We start from the raw sequence: 13,829 nt of genomic DNA on the forward strand, positions 1-13,829 counted from the left end.
AACTGCACGGCCAAGCAGAATGAACAGCACAAAAACATGTGTTCATGTCCAGATTAGGAGGTGGTGATCTGCAAGCTTTATTTTCAACTCATGTTCTTTGCTGTAGATGTTAAGTTGGTTGGAATCTGCCTTAAATGTTGAAAAATACCCACCATTTTTTTATATTATGCATATTTTTGAAAATCAGTAAAAATCAGAAAAAATTAACATTTTATTTGGAGGTAAAAAGGCCAGTTATGATAATTAGCCTCCTGTTGGTTCATCTGGTGAACCCATTTGTGCTCCACTGCCGGCCATTTGTTATTGAGTCAAAGGTTAATGATGCACATGTCTGCCTGAATGTAGTAACACCCACAGTATTTTATCTGTTCTTCTATCTCTGCTTCTCTCTGTTCTTTTCCTTCTTTTAAGGAAACGCGATTTGCAAGATTAAAGACTTCATATCTTATATGAGCAGACAGTTTGTAGGTACAACGGTGATAAAAGTGTTAGAGTCAACAAATATTTTTAAACAAACATGTTAATAGTTTTAACCATTCTAACATTACAATAATGCAAAGTTAAATCTGTTGAATCTGCAAAGTCTGCTCTGTTTTATTCCTCTTGTTTTATTTTCAATGCATTATTGTTAAAGTTGTCTAAGCCTGTATTCAGACCAGAAAAGTTCTTTGGTCCACTTGTTTGGTCCGAACCAAAAGCGGACTTTATTTTTTTCGTTTGGTGCGGTTCGTATTCAGATTGTACTTTTTGCAAGTGGACTATATTCTGTAAACACATCCACGTGTGTGACGATCAGTGCTCTCATTGGACAGCACTGACAAAGGGCGGCACACAAAATACAGACCTGGAAATGGATGTAAACATGGAAGTCCTACATGGTGAATGGTAAATGGACTAGAGCTTATATAGCGCTTTTCTAGTCATGGACTACTCAAAGCTGCTTTACACCGCAGGTCACACTTACCCATCCACACCCATTTGCGCTCACATTCACTCACTGATGGATCACAGTTTTACTATGTTAACTATCCATCAGTATGTCTAACACGTTCACACCCTTTCATGCCCATTCACACACCACTGACGCAGCAGTGGGAGTAACTTAAGTTAAGTTAAGTGTCTTGCCCAAGGACACATCATCATGTGCTGCCCAGAGCTGGGCTTGAACCTGCAACCTTCTGATCACTGACTAAGTGCACTCTCCAACTGCTCCACCGACGCCCAAACATGCCACAATCCTGGCTCTTATTAGAGCTGCAAAATCATTTACAGTTTCAAGAGCTGCTCCTTCAAAGCAGGCTTAACAACACCGTTTACAATTTTGTTACAGCGAAGACAAATGCGTGCACCAAGGAGACGCTACGTTCTGACCCACAACATGCTAGCAACTGTGTGGCTAAACAGAAGACGGGGGATCAGGTATGAACACAGTGGCGCAGTTGGAGAATGCGCTTGGTAGGTGATTGGAAGGTTGCAGGTTCAAGCCCAGCTCTGGGCGACACATGGCGATGTGTCCTTGGGCAAGACACTTAACCCCAAGTTGCTCCCACTGCTGCGTCAGTGGTGTGTGAATGGGCATGAAAGGGTGTGACTGTGTCAGGTATACTGATGGATAGCTACAATAGTAAAGATTGGATCCATCAGTGAGTGAATGTGAAAGCGAATGGGTGTGGATGGGTAAGTGTGACCTGTGGTGTACAGCTTTGAGTAGTCCATGACGAGAAAAGCGCTAAATAAGCTCAAGTCCATTTACCATTTTAACTAAAAAACAACATTCACTATGGGCTGCGAGTGAAATACGAGGGGATAAATGCACAATGCTAGGCTACGGTGGCTTTATAGGCCAAAAAGGCGCATGTATTCTGTAGTTAGTTCAGATGGACCTTCATTTGTAGTCAGACCTGCACCAGAGAACCATGAACCGCACCAGAGTTCGTTTGGAAGCGGACCAAGACCACCTCAAAAAGTGGGTCTTGGTCCGGTTGTTTGGTCCGCACCAGGGTTCGTTTGTGTCTGTTCACACCTGCATGAAAAGTCCGGACCAGCGTGGGAAACGAACCCTGGTCCATTTAAAGTGGACCAAACAGTCCAGGTCTGAATACCACCTTAGTGATTGTACTGTGCATTGAATTCCACTGCATCGCTCTTTTACTTCTCACCTGCTGTGTGCTGCAACAAAATAATTCCCCTAGGACTCAATTAAGTCTTGTTTTATCTCATCTCATCTCATCTCATCATCTCATCTCATCCCATCTCATCTCATCTCATCTCATCTCATCTCATCTCATCTCATCTTCATGCTTGTTTACTTTTTTCTCTCAAGAATCCAACAAAAATTTGTTCATGGATTTGTAAGGGAAGCTGATTGTGTATCATAGGTACTGACATAGAGTATGCAAACAGGTCCTCACTTTTCTTTCCCAAACCTATCTCACCTCTCTATCTAACCTCATCTAGAAAGAATGTTCAGCGCCCCCACAGCATCCTTAGATGTATTATTCATCTAGCAAAATAGCAAATCCAAAACAGGCAAAGAAACATATTAATTAGCCTTTTCATTACCTGTACTGACAGCTTTTGGAATAAATAGTGATTCTATAATTAGTGAAATTTTAACAAGACATTAAAGAACTCGACTCGGTGAGAGAGAGGGAAAAGATATGTGTACAAAACATGCATGAGCACATGAATTACAGGAACATGTCTGCATGAAGTACCGTCTTTAGTGCACTCATCACTGTGATGGAAATGATACATTCTGCCTCACTAAATGTCAGGAGGCTGTCTGCATATTCAAGTCAACCATTAGCTTGAGAGCGGACCTCAGCATACAGCCCTGCAATTAGTCACTGTGGCACTCGTGTGAAGACCTACAGCAGCAGCATGGGATCATTAATAAGTAAGACTATTGAGGTGTGCACATTTGGCGCACACACACACACACACACACACACACACACACACACACACACACACACACAGACACTGCTCTGCTGATGAGTCAATGTTGACACTTTTCAAATCCATTAATTAAAAAGTATAAATTAAGCCAGTACAATCATTAATTCGTGCTCAGAACCAGAGCTTCAAATGGAAAACATCAGTTTAGTGAATAATCTGTAAACAATGAGAATAATATGTCAGCACATTCTAACAAGACTGTATCATTCAACATGGTGGTATGTAATCTGGTATTAATCACAAAGAAAATCAAATGCAGCTGCAACACGAGTCAAATAGTGGCACAGACATCTAAATTTCACAGTTAAAAGGAGAACAAAATGACTACATTATCAGGAAGAAAACTGCCCTAAGTTTTCACAAGTTAAAGTCTATAACGAGTCATTAATAACAGCCCCAAAGTTACAGTTAAGCCGCGTTTCCACCAAGCAGTCCGTGTCAGTTCGTCTCGGTACGGTGCGCTTTTAGCGGCGTTTCCACAGACTCATCCCGGGACGGATCCCTAAAAACCGAGATGAGCCGTCCCACTTTTTTGGGACCCTTTCGTATGGGTGCCAGACTGAACCGATCCGCTCTCGGGAGGTGGAGCAACACACTGCAGGCTGTTGATTGGTCAAAAGAATCGTCACTTACCCCGACAGCGGCTGTATTTCTCCTGGCGGCTCACAGACTTCTCTGAAACGAAGCTTGATTGCACTTTGTAACAGAGAGTTACATGAAAATCACAGAGAGGATGAAATGCTGCATGTCTTCCATCCGTGCTCTGTTTACTGTGTCGCGTTTTCTTCTTTGTTGGATTTAATCGCGGGGTAAGCTGCTACGGTGTCGCGCTATTGTTTACCAGCTGTGGCTTCCGGCATGCGGCTTACACGCCGCCCACCACGAGAGGGCACAGTTTGCTGTGGAAACGCAAACGGGATCAGACTTAACTGTCCCAAACCGTCCCAAACCGTACTGAACCGACCCGTACTGCTTGGTGGAAACGCAGCTTTAGAGTACTCAACAAAATGCTCACCATGGCTTTCATTTTGTCCTGTGGGACTCACTTTAGCCCTCCGATAACTTTCTGTTCTATTTGTTGAAATGGCAGATATGACGTGATGTTAACTAAGTGCTTTTTTTACATTGACATGTAACTGCTTAAGTAAAACACACTTTGACAAAGCTTTTCATCAGAAATTCTGTGGCAAAACGAAGCCAAAGTAAACTGGTTACAAGTCATTATGTTGTGCTTTGTTGGAGTAAAAAATTGTCTTTATGCTCTCTTGCTTTGTCAATAATATATTTTGAAGATAAATTTAAAAATCAGAGCACTTTTTTGATTAATAGGAATGATATCAGCTTCAATTGGTAAGTATACGATCCAAGTATTTTTCTTTATCTCTCTACCTTCTTTACACGATCAGGATTCCAAAACGTCTGTGCTAGCCACAGTTTGTCTATGACTAACACCATGTTTGAACATAAGGGTGTCCCTTAATACTCCTGGCACCAGGACACCTGAGGTCAAAGATCAGTGATCGACTTTGTGGTCGTATCGGCTGATCTGTGGCCGTATGTTCTGGACACTTAGGTGAAGAGCTGAGCAGAGCTGTCAACTGATCACTACCTGGTGGTGAGTTGGATCAGATGGCAGAGGAAGATGCTGGGCACACATGACAGACCTAAACTAGCAGTGAGGGTTTGCTGGGAACGCCTGGCTGAGGACCCTGTCAGGATGGTCTTCAACTCACACCTCTGGCAGAGCTTCATCCCCAGGGTGGCCAGGGACATGGAATCCAAATGGTTCATGTTCAGCAGTGCCATTGCTGAGGCAGCTGTCTGGAGTTGCGGATGCAAGGCGGCTGGTGCTTGTTGCGGTGGTAATCTCCAAACCTGTTGGTGGACTATTTACAGCAGGGGTGGAGCCCTACTGACCTCAACCGAGAGTATTGTCAGGCAGTGGAAGGAATACTATCAAGGATCTCCTCAATTCCACCAACATGCGTTCTGTCAAGGAAGCAGAGCCAGAGGACTTGGGGATGGGTCCTCGCATCACTGTGGCTGAAGTTGCTTAGGCAGTTAAACAACTCTGCAGCAGCAAAGCCCCGTGGGTGGATGAGATCTGTCCTGAGTTCCTCAAGGCTCAGGATGTTGTAGGACTGTCTTGGCTGACATGTCTCTGCAATATTGCATGGACATCGGGGACGATGCCGCTGGATTGGCAGACTGGGGTGCTGGTTCTCCCTTTTTAGGAGGGGGGACCAGAGGGTGTGTTCCAACTACAAGGGGTCACACTCCTCAGCCTCCCTGGTAAGGTCTACTCCAGGGTGCTGGAGAGGAGAGTCCAACAGTTGGTCAAACCTCAGATTCAAGAGGAACAATGGGATTTTTGTACACTGGACCAGCTCTATACCCTTGCAAGGGTGCTAGAGGGGGCATAAGAGTTTGCCTTACCAGGCTTTTGACTGTGTCTCCCGAGGCATCTTGTGGGGGGTGCTCCAGGAATATGAAGTCAATGGCCCATTGTTACAGGCTATTCAGTCTCTGTATTTCCAGAGTGGGAGCTTAGTCACTGATTCTGTTCATTACTTTTTATGGACAGAATTTCCAGGCGCAGTCAAGTGGCGGAGGAAGTCAGGTTCGAGGGTTTCAGGATCCTGTCTCTGCTGTTTGCAGATGATGTGGCCCTATTGGCCTCATCAAACACTGACCTTCAGCTTTCACTGGGACGGTTTGCAACCGAGTGTGAAGCAGCTGGGATGAAGATCAGCACCTCTAAGTCTGAGGCCATGGCTCTCAGTCAAAAAAGGGTGGACTGCCCACTCCAGGTTGGAAGAGAGTCTTTGCCCCGAGTGGAGGAGTTCAAGTATTTCAGGGTCTTGTTCACGAGTGAGGGGGAAATGGAGCGAGAGATTGACAGATGGATCGGGGCGGCATCGGCAGTGATGCGGACACTATACTCATCCGTTTTGGTGAAAAGAGAGTTAAGCCAGAGGGCAAGGCTCTCAATTTACCAGTCAATCTACATTCCAACCCTCACCTGTGGCCACGAGCTGTGGGTAGTAACCAAAAGAACCAGATCATGGATACAAGCAGCTGAAATGAGCTTTCTCTGCAGGATATCTGGGCTCAGCCTTAGAGATAGGGTTCTGAGCTCGAATGTAACGTAAGTCAGGCTGGGACCTGGTTTCACAGCTCTGACCTAGTCTCCAACTTTAACCCCCCCAAGGAAGGAGAGGTAATAAAGCAAGTTTTGGAAAAACAGACCTCTGCGCTAAAGTGGTTTTCTCCCCAAGTCTGCCTCATCCCTTCCTCTGATGTTTGCAAGACTATAAAACATTAAGACATCGCTGTAAATTCGAAGACTTTTTGTTGACACCTGGCGGACATGTGAAACTGTACAGACATCCTTCTTTCAGGGAGAGGCTGGAGAGACCTCTCAGCCTCCACCTAGTATCTTGTGACCCTTGACCTTTCTCTCTGGGAACAGGAGAGAAGGAATGCCAGGAGAAGATCTGCTCCCCACCTTCTCCTCAAAGACAAAGACTCTTTGATTCACACAGTTGAGAACAACACAAAAATGATGTTTTTACACTAAGACTTACATGTACATCTTCACCTTTGCAAACATGTACTGTGTAATGAGAAGCATTGATAATGTGCATGTGAAAACTGCTGTCTTCCCATTGTAACATCTTGATTTTTATTTTATTGGGTTCTTAAAGAGGAAAACCTGTCATGTTTAGTCTTGATGTGAAGCTTAAATCATAAGAAATTTGATTTTGACTATTACATGTAGGAATCTCTTTACAGCTCAAAGTTATAGTTAGTTAGTGATCTCTGGGACAATCTGATCCACGTGCAGAAAGATGAGATGTGAAGGGGCGTCAGCCTAAAGTGACCTCACTGACTCTGCGGGAAAAGCTGAGTAAAACTCCACACCAGGACAAGAACATTGGCTCTTTCTTCTACCCTCCTTCCAGGAGGCTAGGCTCTCTCCTTTTATCCTTCTACATGAAGGCTCTTGCTCTTTTCTCTTCACCCTTCTACACGAAGGCTCTTCTCTTTTCTTCTACCCTTCATCCAGAAGGCTCTTTCCTCTTACTTCTTTCAGAAGGCTCTTCTCCTTCTGCTCCTCAACTGGCAACGCACATGCCAACTCTAAGCTCATCGTCGGCTCCAGACTCTACAGGCTGAGACGCAAGTCACCTCAGCCCGACTGCATCCAGTCATCTATCGGTGCCTGGGTCTCTCCCTGAGACACCCAGCTGATCGACGGGGATCCCCCCTCATGCGCTGACGTCAGGAGACGAGCGCTGCTCACTGCTTTCCCTGCGGTGATTCAACTTTGGAACTCTGCCAAAGTTTCAACCCAACGCCCGGCATCATCGCCATTGTTCCAGCCGCTACTGCCGCTGTTAGAATCGACTCGACGGACTCAACTCATCGGACATCACCTCTGTGACGCTCAGATGACCTGCAGTAGGCCTCCAGCCTCTCCATCACCCCTCAACGGACATCCGCAGACATCTGCAGCGGGACCCAGCCACCTCTGTCGCCCCCTCTCACCATCGGCCTCAGAACTTGTGTAAGACAATCTTGCATTTACTGGTATATCGTGGTCAATGCCCCAGAGATCTTGGGTGGGTTAGTTAGATTTATGTGGGTTGGTATATGTCATTGTATTCCCTTTACTACGGTTTTTATGATCAGTTTCACTTTCCATTCATCGATGCATTTATCGTTTTATATCTTTCACCTGTTCATTTATTCATGCACATTTTCCTCTTTTAGTTAATAAATAAACTTTTCATATATAAAGAAATTGCTTTCTGTCTTTGTGTGGTTGAAATTAACGGCCTCTGTACACCGTTCAAAAGAATTCACGTTTGATGTAGCGGCCTTTTGATATTGAGACCCGATAATTAATAATTCTATGAATTATTAAATCACAAATTCTTACAGTAAACCTTTCTAAAGTTTCCCTGTTTTCTCCAAAACCGGGTGGTGCCCCGACTTAAATTTAAACTCACACATTGTAAGTTTAAATGTCTTTTGAAAGTTATACTTTCGCTCCGGTGGAATGCTGGCATTCTGCTGTTAATAATTAACTAGTCATTCTTTGACACCGATTCACGCTACACGAATATTTGAGAGAGGTTCAGAGTATAGCCGCTGCTCCTCTGCATCGAGAGGAGCCAGATGAAGTGGTTCGGGCATCTGGAGAGGATGCCTCCTGGACGCCTCCCTGGGGAGGTGTTTAGGGCATGTCCAGCTGGAAGAAGACCCCGGGGAAGACCCAGGACACTGGCCTGGGAACGCCTTGGTATCCCCTCAGAGGAGCTGGTGGAAGTGGCTGGAGACAGGGGCCACTGGTGTTTGCTGATGACACTGCTGCCCCCACGACCCAGACCAGGAAACGTTGGAAATTAGATGAGTAACAGTGCTGAGGTATAAGGTCTGTCATTTTTATGATTATTGTCCTGCATGTCCTTTTGTCAGGGTCCTCTGAGAAAAGAGGTCTGAAAGTTGTTCTGAATGCAGTAGCTCACACTGTGACTGAGTCACACAATCAAGAGTCTTTAACTCCAGTGCTCTCCCCCCTTCATTGGCAGATTTGAAGCCGCTGTTGTTGACGCAAAAATAGTAAATGAGACTGCATTCTCATACCTCACTGTTTGGGTGAAACCACATGTGCCTGGTCAGACACTACATTCTCAGGGGATTGGCCTTGTAATTGTTCCCAAGGACAGGAAAATGACGTGTGGTTTACTGAGGACCCACTTATTCGCTGTTGCTGTGCCTTACTTTAATATCCTTTCTTATGTAGTGCGTGTTTAACATTGTTTTTTAATGTCCTTTAATTTCTGTCTTAAGACTTTGAATTTTTGATCGAAAGAGTTCCATTTCCAAAATGTATTATAGCCTCATACAGACAGAGTCAGCAGTGCTACTTAAAGCCAGTGTTTTTCTAAGTGCAGCTTTTCTTGAACAGAGTATGAAGATGTTTTCTTCTTCTATAGTTGGATGAAATCTGTTTCTCTTAAAAACTGAAAAATCAAAACCTTTGCATTTCCCTGGAAAAGAACATTTCTCACAGGGCTTAGAGGGAAACTTATGAAGTGTGACAAAAAAAAAAAAAAAAAACTTCACTAAAGCTTCAATAAAGGACTCAGGCTTACCTCGTTGATGAGGAACTGCAGCTGAAGAACAGCTGCTCCACTCTCATGCTGGCAGAAGGAATCCACCCCAGGTCGTCCCAGTCTGACGGCATCACACAGTCAAGGAAGATTTGTTATGTTATGTTATGTTATGTTATGTTATGTTATGTTATGTTATGTTATGTTATGTTATGTTATGTAAAAGATGAAATGTAACAGGTTTGACTAAAAAAGATATGATAAACTGTGAATGACAAAGGCACTTCTTACAAACCTGTCCTGGGTTACGGAAACCAGACACACTTATCAATAATATTTCAGGATTTGTGATAGCAGGAACTGTTTTTCCTTCATAAAGTTTCATAATTCTGAGCTGGTTTGTGGGCCAGTCCTGGGTTCAGTAGATAACACAAAAGAATGAACATTATTTTTGTACCTGCACAAACTGTTGTCACGAAAGATGAAACAACACGGAAGAGTGATTCAAGCCCCTGGCTGAGTATAGGCGCGCAGGTGGTGCAGTGTCAAATCTGGTTAAAGGATGACTGGGTTAAAAAAAAAAAGAGTCCATTGTGACGTTTGATGGTTACTGACAAACCCCTTACTGTGCCTCTCCTCCCACCTCAGGCAAGTTTGAAGGAAAGCATCAGAGTAAACAAAGGTGAGAGGCTCAACCTGGGTATGCCTGGCTTAAACTTCACTTGTGTAAAGGCTCTGAGTCATGCTGTCAGAATGGGTTCTATAATAAAAGTCATATAGCTGCCAGAAATAATTGTATTCATACATCAATCACTATAAATGGACAATTTTGTTATCTTTATTTCCCGTTTTCACCACCTTTGTGTATTTACATCTTTCCTGATGAAGATTTTTTGGAGTTTTGTTTAAAAGTTGTGTTTGTGAGACCAGTCCCAGAACAGAGATTTGCTTACACCGTACCACTAAAGGGTAGAGCTCTATACACTTCACTCCGCATCAGTGGCTGTACCCACACCCTGCAAAGAACTCAGAGCAAGTTATTTGTGTAACATACAGGGGCCACAGTCAAATATTTGTTCAGCTGTCTAAAAGTACAGAAACAGGAAAAAGATGTCAGCGAGGTCAAGGTGTGTGCTCAGACGGAAGACTATCCTCTAGAAAGATGAAGGTAAGAGAAGAAGGTTAAACTTCTGTTGAGTAACTGAGCCAAGAGAGGAGGAGGTAAAGACTAAGGGCTCTAATTTGGTAGACCAGGCACACCTGCCCTGCGCCGGCCTTCGCCACACAGACAGGGCGTGACCGGCCCACTTTGCAAGTTTCCTGTAGTGCCAAGAGAGGCGCAGTCAAGGCGCAGAGGAGCGCGTCCATGCCTCCCTCCACGCAAATGGCAAAGAGGGAGGAAAAAAAGCCGTGAGTGGGTTTAACACAGCCGAGCGCTGTTTTCACCAATCAAATGAGCACCTCTCCTCGCCTTTAAATGCCCTGCGGCCAAGGTGCAGCGTCTGATTGGTCTGAGTGATCCCCAGCACTGTGGAAACAGTGTGCTGGAAAGACCTGCTGGCGGAGACGGCTGTCCCTGCAGCAGGAGAATAGACAGTGGGGCACATTGGAGGACACGAAGCGCATCACCGTGTGGGCCAGCTCCCGGGACAGATTTAATCTGTTCCTTTGTCATTAATAGGAGTACAAAATGAAGAGACAGTTACACAGCTGGCTTATCCATTCAGAATACTTTTGATCCACCTGCACTCCTGGTTTGTCATCACCAAATAGCAGAACCTTTGGTGATATACTGTATACTCTCCCAGTGTCTCCTCCTCATCCTCCTTACAATAATGTACTCCATCTTTTTAGATCAGGTTAAAAATTAAGACTAAAACAGAGAAATATGAGAAATCACGGGTAAATCCTGAGTGACACACATTTATTTTGTCTCTTTTTTCTTCGTCTTTTCTCTCCCTCTTTTCTTTGAATTAAATGAAATGAGAGAACCAGATATATACTCAGTATCAGATGTTAAGACTGTTTATTGTTTAATTGTAAGATGTGCATCAAACTTCCAGCTGCCGTCAGGTTAACTTTCCATCATGACAAACGGCTTTAATCTGACATCAGATGTGACGGGACAGTTAATATAGATATAAATGTATATGCTGGTTCAGACAGTTACATTAAATAGTGATTGCTGTGATTGTTTATTGCATTAAAATGTGCCTGACACTCTGGAAACCTGCCTCTGAGGCTTTGTTGACATGTGCGCCTGTCACCAAATTACAGCTGCGGAGGGTGTGCTTCGCTTTGAGCCGAGAATAGACCAGCTTGGAGCTGGCGAGTTTTCAGCGCACTTTCTGCACCGTTTTTGGCATGAAATTGTCACTGCACCAACATGAATCTGCTGAGACCTCCCCCCTGGTGTGCCGTCACACCCATCTCTGCGCAGACGGTCTACCAAATTGTCAAATTGGCAGCGCACAGCGGTGCGCCTCATGAAATTAACACTGCGCAGGGTGCGCCAGGTTTGCACCCCCTGCGCTGCGCCACAAAATTAGAGCCCAGAGAGTTGTGTATGTGTTTTCCGCAGACATTGTTTTGTTAGTAAGGTACTGCTGTTGAGTTTTGGGACCGTTCCTTTAAAGAATGAACCATATAGAAAGTTGTACATCACTCTGGATTACTAAGTAAAGCAACGCCTGATTTAAAATCTATTCAGCTCAATCATGCAATCCCAAGAGGCAGCCTTTGATGGACTCATCAAAGAGGTCAGTGTTAATCTTTCTATTAAATGATACATGGAAAAAAAAATCTTCTGTGCATCAAATATTTCAGTTCAGTCAGGAACACTCTCGTCATACATTGAACCATTTATTGCCAAATGGATACAGTTAGAATTGGTGTTTCAGCTCTGCTGTACAGAGTACTCCCTGCGTTAGCCAAGCAGCTTGGTAGCAAAAAGGCAGCAGCACCGCTTTGCCTTTAGAGACATGCTGTGATTGGTTGAGAGGGGTTAGAGATTGAACATCAGCCTGTCAGCTGATCAGAGCTGGGCGTATGACTCCTGTGTCCTGCATGAACTTACGCTAACTCCATTGTGTACTCAGAAATCAAGAAACATGCCAGAATTCACATTCAAGCAGTCTGATTGAAATTTTCTGTTCAGGACACTTCAACAGATCAGAGCAGGCAGTTTATGAGTGAAGGGCGAGGTTTCAGGACCCGTTTGCAGTTTTACCAAAAGGCAGAAAATGAAGGGACTGAAAACGCTGAAGTATGCATGCCAGACCTGTAGATGGCGATAAAACTGTCGAGACACACCCAACTGGCTTGATGTCCCCACAGCCACAGTAGCCACAGCGTTTCAACACAATCCCAACCCGGAGGTCATTTTCAAAAGTTTCCATTTTGGGTTGGCCCAAACACTGTTTCTGTGTAAACAAGAGGCCGTAATGCAACAATACCTTTGAGTCTCATCCTAAAACCATCACCATGTGTGTACATATGTATATGCATATGTGTGTGTTTGTGTTTGTGTATTTGGTTAGGGTTGACTTGAAAGGGGATTGTCTGCGACAGACATAAATCATCTCTCAGTCAGTGCAGATGGCTCAGCCCCTGACAGCCAGGCCTTTGCACACATCTTATTAAAATTCACATCACAGTCTATACTGCATCCAAACCCACGAGATGCTGAAACACACAAAGCCGATGTGAAGTTGAAGTCATCTACATACATTAAGGAGACAATGTATTGCTCTCACTGACAGAAAGGTGTGCCCCTATATGCTGCCTTTGATATCTGAACACTTTTCTTTTTCAAGGAAACACAAAGTTTCAACCAATAAATGTAGACATTTATGTACAAAATTATGACATTTTGAAGATTTGTTCCATAACCACAAAACTTAGTTTCCTAAAAATTATTGACCAACCTAAAATATACAGTACATAAAGGCATTTAGACATAAATCCATATATTTGCCTTCATCTCTTACTTTCTTCGGACAAACTACAATGCCCTGCAAACATACAATTTTACATTGATCCATTATTTTTCCATACTTCTTGAAAGTGGTTACTGGGGCTCAGAATAATCTTTTAGTCTTGAGAAAAAAGGTAAGACTACTTGCACAAAGCTTTGACAAACAATTCAAAATACAAACAAGTCTTTTGATGCATTTTTGTATTAACATATGATATTTTCTTACAAGAACACAACTCTTACACATCAACACAGCCCAGCGCGGCTCTAAATCTCTAGCCAGACTCTTCTCCTCTGTTGTGCCCAAATGGTGGAATGAATGAATGGCCTAACACTATATGATCCACAAAGTCTCTTTCTACTTTAAGAGAAGTCTGAAGACTCATCTGTTAAGGAAAAAAACTAAGGCCTTTAATCTGAGCCTTCTCGTTTTTGTCCCCAGGGGTAGAACGAGTCAGAAGGTCTCAGACCCAGCTCTTAGGCATCAACAAACATTTCTGAAAAGGAGTAGGATGAAGCATAAGCTTATTAAAACCTACCCCTTCTCCACTACTCAGTGAAACATACATATTTACTTAATATATCACAGAATTTAATAGATTAAATAAACCAATAACTAAATTATCAATGGAAACACCTGATTTTTAAAGCTCTTCTTCCTCCCTGTGCCTCAGGTAAACCATGTGTTTGTACTGAATGACTTTCCTTTGACCACTGTTATAAAGTGTGCTATCAATGATCACCTGACCCAAACTGTTGCTGAGCAGCAT

General features: G+C 43.7%; 1 protein-coding gene across 12 annotated transcripts in view; it reads right to left on the reverse strand.

Annotated features, from left to right (window-relative positions):
- stxbp5l (syntaxin binding protein 5L) overlaps positions 1-13,829 on the reverse strand; it is a 127,055-nt gene that overhangs the window by 76,836 nt on the left and 36,390 nt on the right. For all 12 annotated transcript variants that reach the window (XM_074694680.1, XM_074694677.1, XM_074694679.1 and 9 more), the window contains exon 3: positions 9,126-9,207. In XM_074694680.1, coding sequence (XP_074550781.1) covers positions 9,126-9,207 — 82 coding nt within the window. The remainder of the gene's footprint in view (positions 1-9,125; positions 9,208-13,829) is intronic.

The sequence above is a fragment of the Halichoeres trimaculatus genome, unplaced genomic scaffold, assembly GCF_033239565.1.
Source record: "Halichoeres trimaculatus isolate MK-OKI-2021-1 unplaced genomic scaffold, fHalTri1.1 fHalTri1_scaffold_19, whole genome shotgun sequence".
NCBI lineage: Eukaryota > Metazoa > Chordata > Actinopteri > Labriformes > Labridae > Halichoeres > Halichoeres trimaculatus.